At 39.6% G+C, this 5,991-nt stretch overlaps 1 protein-coding gene across 1 annotated transcript in view; it reads left to right on the top strand.

Annotated features, from left to right (window-relative positions):
• RP9 (RP9, pre-mRNA splicing factor) overlaps positions 1–5,778 on the top strand; it is a 41,520-nt gene extending 35,742 nt beyond the window's left edge. Inside the window, exons 4-6 of the mRNA XM_003788570.3 lie at positions 2,226–2,317; positions 4,366–4,427; positions 5,141–5,778. Of these exons, the coding sequence (XP_003788618.1) occupies positions 2,226–2,317; positions 4,366–4,427; positions 5,141–5,339 (353 nt within the window). The 3' untranslated portion in view covers positions 5,340–5,778. The remainder of the gene's footprint in view (positions 1–2,225; positions 2,318–4,365; positions 4,428–5,140) is intronic.
• Positions 5,779–5,991: the final 213 nt, after the last annotated feature.

The following is a 5,991-nucleotide window of genomic DNA, read 5'->3' as shown; positions in this document are numbered from 1 at the left end:
CCCGCCACAACGCCCGGCTATTTTTTGGTTGCAGCCGTCATTGTTTTTTGGCAGGCCGGGGCTGGATTCGAACCCCCCCACCTGAGGTATATGTGGCTGGTGCCTTAGCCACTTGAGCCACAGGTGCTGAGCCATTGTTACTTTTTGTATCTTTGCTAACCTACCTGGATTCATTCTCTTGTTTGTATTTCATGTAGTATATGTCTACTGAAGCCTCCACTTAGTTAGCTTAGTGGCCAGATGTTTCCTTAAGTGTCTATTTTTTATTTTATTTTATCTTTTTTTGAGATAGAGTCTCACTCTTTTGCCCGGGCTGGAGTGCTATGGCATCAGCCTAGCTCAGAGCAACCTCAAACTTTTGAGTTTAAGCTATCCTTCCTCAGCCTCCTAAGTAGTTGGGACTGTAAGTGCCAATCACAATACTTGGCTAATTTTTCTCTTTTTTAAGAGACTTTATAGCTATAGTCTCCCTCTTGCTCAGGCTGGTCTCCCAATTCCTGAGCTCAAGCAGTCCACCTTCCTCAGGTTCCCAGAGTGCTAGGGTTACAAGCGTGAGCCACCATACGCAGCCTCTTTAAAATTTTTGGCTACATTCTTGTTCACCTAACTGATAGGGCTGGCTTAAGCAGCTGTATGTTAAGCAGTTGCAAGTGACTGTTTTCAGCAAATATCCTGGTGCTGAGGCTTTTCTTATAGAGTGAATGACATGACTAGTCAAATAACATCGAATAACAACATCCTGCATGTGTAGCTTTTCCAGGGAGCTGTGAGGCAGGTCAAATAGTGATAGTCTCTGGAGTGCAGGCTTTTGAGTAACTCAAAACTCAGTGTTCCTCCTTGAGTGGCTTCAAGCCTGTTGATGATTTTAACACTGTTACAGAACTGGGGAGAGTGGGTTGGGAAATCACCCAGTTAGAATACCAGAAATCTCATTGTTCTTATTGACGTTTAGTAGTTTCTCTAGAACTAATGCTCATCAAATTGTAGCAAGCCTTTGGTTAACTTATAAGCTTTTTAAAAAGTCGATTTGTGCAAATTTCCAACTATTTTCACTGTTTTAAGGAAAGAACAGATTTTTGGAGGTTGGCATTGGCCATTCTTGGTGCACCTCCTGGCTTATTCCTTTGTAATGGAATTCTCTTTGTCATCATTTTTATGGAATCTCTGAAAGAGAAAGAAAGATGTGTATGGTTAGTCTGCCATCTTTACTCAGTCTGTAGCTTTTTTTTCCTTTAAAGCTTACAAACCACAGCTCTATTTGGTGAGGTTGGTTAGTTGTATCCAACTTGGATTGACTTGGAAAATAAGAGGATTTGGGTTGAGACCAAAATCCATTTTGCGACAAAGTTAATTAAGCTTAAGCTCAAAGGCCTATGGGGACCCCCGCAATGTGTTAATGTGGTTATATGATATAAAATTTTGGAAGAAATTTTTTTATTTTTTTTCCTAAACGGTCTTTCCTCACCACCACCACCACCACCCCACCCTATTATGTGATAGAAGACTTCAGCCCCACAACATGGAACCATTCCAAATGAAGGAAAAAGGCACATACTTCTGTGTACTTTTTTTGATTTCATCGATTCTTATGTTAACTAGAATGGTTACTTTGTTATGCCTGTGAGTCACCAACAAATCTCCTAAAATTTGGATTGTTTATCAGCATTACTGCAGGGGGCCTGAGACCCTGCATTTCTAATAATCACCGTTGTATTGCTGGTTTTGCTAGTCTACAGACCACCCTCTGACTAGACTCCACCCAAAAAATAGCCAGGCGTTGTGGCAAGTGCCTGTAGTCCCAGCTACTTGGGAGGCTGAGGTAAGAAGATCACTTAAGCCCGAGAGTTGGAGGTTGCTGTGAGTTGTGACACCATGGCACTCTACAGAGGGCATCATAATGAGACTCTGTCTCAAAAAAAAAAAGATTTACTTTGCAAAAACATAATGGAGGTTTATGTACAAAATTCATCTGTTCCAGTACTGTTGGATTACTTTTCAAATATTTGATGATGGAAAATTTATTCCTAAAGCTACAAGATTAAAGGATGCTTGGCAAGCAATCAGTGTACCTCTGTTTTGGGATCTTAGAAGATTCATCAGTGATTGCATTTTCTTTTAGCATTGGATTTTGTCAAAGAAAAACTTGCATATAAGCAACTGCTTCTTTACTTCAACTAGGTAAAACTATGTTATCTTACAGAAATATTTCCTTTTTTTGTTTTTAGGTTGGCGTTGCAAACGGTATGGTCACCGAACGGGCGACAAAGAATGCCCTTTCTTTATCAAAGGCAACCAAAAGTTAGAACAGTTCAGAGTAGTAAGTAAAACCCCACAATGTCAATTTACATTTATTAGGATGATTAAAATCAATGAATTAGAAAGTCCCCAGTGAACTGAGTGTTCGTATAAAATACATTATCAGAAGCCTTTGGCTAGTGTCTGCTGTCAACTATACCTCTGTTAGTTATTCTTAAAGAATATTACATATTGCATTTATAAGACAAATTAGCTCTGTAAGAGTAAACTAACTTACTAAATTATTAATCGCTTATATCTTGGAACAGTGATTCTTTTTCTAAAGAAGACATTGTTATTTATTTAACTCCCATTTTTGAAACTTATTATATAAAAAGTCATGTTTCATAACTAAAATCAGGGTTTTAGTCTTTAAAGATTAGATGTCTTTCTAAATTATAAGCTAGAATTACATATATTTCTTCTTTTGGTGATAAACAGATCTAATATTACTAGGTATCTATCACTCACTTTACCAGAGTCACCTCCCAGAGGTGTTAATTCATTGTTCTGTAACTGCTTCTGCCGAATGAAATATGCTGCCAGGTGGATACACTGGAGCTATCAGCATGCATTTGTCCCTCCATTATCCACAGGAACTGTATCCTGGATCTTTTTTGGGTATCAAAATCCATGCTCTTAAGTTCCTTACATAAAATGGCATAGTATTTATATGTAACACACATCCTCCCTTATATTTTAAATCATCTCTAGCTTATAATATCTAATCTAATATAAATAGTTGTTATACTGTATTGTTTAGGGAATGATGACAAGAAAAAAAGCATCTCAACATGTTCAATACAAGCATAACCATCCTTTGTTTTCTGAATATTTACAATCCTTAATTGAATCTGCAGGCATTCGATTCTTGGACACAGAGGGCCAACTGCACATTGAACTGGGGTCAACAGACATTCTCTAAACTTTTTAAGGCATTCAAATTATGTGTTCATTTTCATAATCTGAACAAAAATTATTCTAGATAAAACCTTAGGTGCAATGTTAATTTTTATGGATATTATACAACATAGCTTATAGATAAATCTCAAAAAATTAACCTTTTGGGCCAGCCCAGTGGCTCAGCCCTGTAATCCCAGCACTCTGGGAGGTAGAGGTGGATGGATTGCCAGAGTTCACAGGTTGGAGACCAGCCTGAGCCAGAGCAAGACCTCACCTTCTTGTAGAGTGCTGTGGCATCATAGCTCACAACAACCTCAAACTCTTGGGCTTCAAGAAACCTCTTGCCTCAGCCTCCTCAGTAGCTGGGGCTACGGGCATCTGCCACAACACCTGGCTGGGTTTCCTGTTTTTAGTAGAGACCAGAGTCTTACTCTTGCTGAGGCTGGTCTGGAACTCCTGAGCTCAAGTAAATCACTCACCTTAACCTCCCAGATTTCTAGGATTATAGGTGTGAGCCACCCAGCCTAGCCTTGAGTACTTTTAAATGGGTCATCCTTAGATATCATTTTATAGCATTTTTGTTTTGCTTGATACTATCTTTTGGTCATCTGTCCACATAGAGCAAAGAGAATTACCTCAATATTGCTAAACTTGAGTGCTGCTCTTTTTTTTAAGACAGAGTCTCAATCTGTTGCCCTGGGTAGAGTGCCGTGACATCATAGCTCACAGCAACCTCCAACTCTTGAGCTCAAGCGATCCTCTTGCCTCAGTTTTTCTTTTGTAGTAGAAAAAGGGTCTTGCTTTTTGCTTAAGCTGGTCTCGAACTCGTGAGCTCAAGCAGTCTACCCACCTCAGCCTCCCTGACTGCTAGGATTACAGTTGTGAGCCACCATGCCCAGCGATGAGTATTGTTTTATAGTATGATTATGCCCTGGCTTATGCAATTATTTCCTCATGAGGAATATTCAGTTATTTCATGCATTTTACTAATTACAAATTCCTTTTTGTCACCTTAACGGGTTTCTAATGTATGACTCTTAAAAAGGAGTAAAACATAAGGTTATATCAAAGAGCAGAAAAACCTGGTTTCTATTTCTTGGGAATTTATTTTTATTTGACTAAAGGTCCATGAAGCCTAATCAACATTTACTTTTTCTGACCCTTAAGGCACATGAAGATCCTATGTATGACATCATACGAGACAATAAAAGGCATGAAAAGGACGTAAGGTGAGGTTGTCCTGATGATAACGATATCCTCTTAACATTTTAAGTTATATAAAATTGGAACAAGCGTATCAGTATTAGGGGAATTGTGAAATAAGGGCAGGGCAGGGCAGGAGTCTTGGTTGAAAGGAGCCGTGTGAGGGAAGGGGTAGGCCAACCTTCTTCCACCTAGGGTAGGTTAGAGCCGTGGGCTTTTCCTGCCCCTGAGACCACTGTAGTTGATGTTGGCACCCACATCATGGTGTCTACAATTGACTCTTTCATCTGATTTAGTTTATTTCCTCTAATGTCTCTAAGGGTCTGAGCCATTAATAATTATTCTTAGACGTAGTTAGTGGGTAAAAGAATGGGGTAAATGGTTTGTTTTAATCTATTGTAATTGTTGAGGAAGTAGATTATTATGAAATTGAGCAGTGGGGGAGTGGTTTAGTAAAGTATGCATGTTAGAAATTATAATTAGGACTGTGGGAACATGCAGAAAAGTATAGGACACGGAAAAGAGCACAGAATGGCTTATACGCTGGTTACAGTCAAATGAAACAGGCATTCGAATGAACCAGAACAGAGAGAACACGTAAAAATAAGTAAAATAAGTTCTGTCTTTATGATGTGGCTATTTATAATATTCCCTCCCCCACAGTGCTTTAAAATCATATATTTTCCTAAAATTTTAAAGTTAAAAACCATAGTTGTTTTGCTCAATCTTGTATGTTCAGGATACAGCAGTTAAAACAGTTACTAGAGGATTCCACCTCGGATGAAGATGAGAGCAGCTCCAGTTCCTCAGACTGTAAAGAGAAACACAAGAAAAAGAAGAAGAAGGAAAAGCATAAGAAAAGGAAGAAAGAAAAGAGAAAGAAGAAGAAACGGAAGCACAAGTCTTCCAAGTCAAACGAGAGTTCCGACTCAGAGTGACAAGGGCTTGTTCAGCATTCCCTTCTCAGAAATCAAACACTGGCCAAAGAACAGAGGGAGATGCAGATGGAGAGCGGAACGTGATCCAGATGCCAAGAGAGGAGGACACGTGGTGTCCCAGCTGTGAATCTACCGCCTTCAGTGAAAATTTGACCCCCAGGAGAGTGAGTCGTCTCTTTCCAGGTGCTAGCTCTGGACAGCGCGGACTCCAGGTGGGCAAGCTTATTCACTGTCCTTCTCCCTGCTGGTCATATGAGTTTATGGTTCTTTTGAAATGCCCCCTGTGGGAGAGGGGGGCAGGTCCAAGGGAATCTGAGGAAGGACTCCAGGCGCTGCCACAGCTTGTGTCCTGCACAGTGGGGTGACCCAATTTCCATCGACTTCCAGGCTGAAGTCTCTGTTGTTGAGGAGAATAAAAGCTCATTATTTATTTTTTAAATGTGTGCATTTATTTATTTATTAATAATGTCTATAGACCAAACTTAAAAGGTACATAAAATTTAATCGTGAAAATTCTTCCTTCTTCCTTTCTACCTTCTCTTCTCTTTTGACTACCAATAGTACCAGTTTCTTATAAAGTCTTTCTTTTTTTTTTTGAGACAGAGTCTCACTATGTCACCCTGGGTAGAGTGCCATGGCATCACAGCTCAAA

The sequence above is a fragment of the Otolemur garnettii genome, unplaced genomic scaffold, assembly GCF_000181295.1.
Source record: "Otolemur garnettii isolate 467f Iridium unplaced genomic scaffold, OtoGar3 scaffold00028, whole genome shotgun sequence".
Taxonomy (NCBI): Eukaryota; Metazoa; Chordata; class Mammalia; order Primates; family Galagidae; genus Otolemur; species Otolemur garnettii.
Note: the sequence above shows the minus strand (reverse complement) of the source record. Positions and strands in the feature narration are given on the sequence as shown.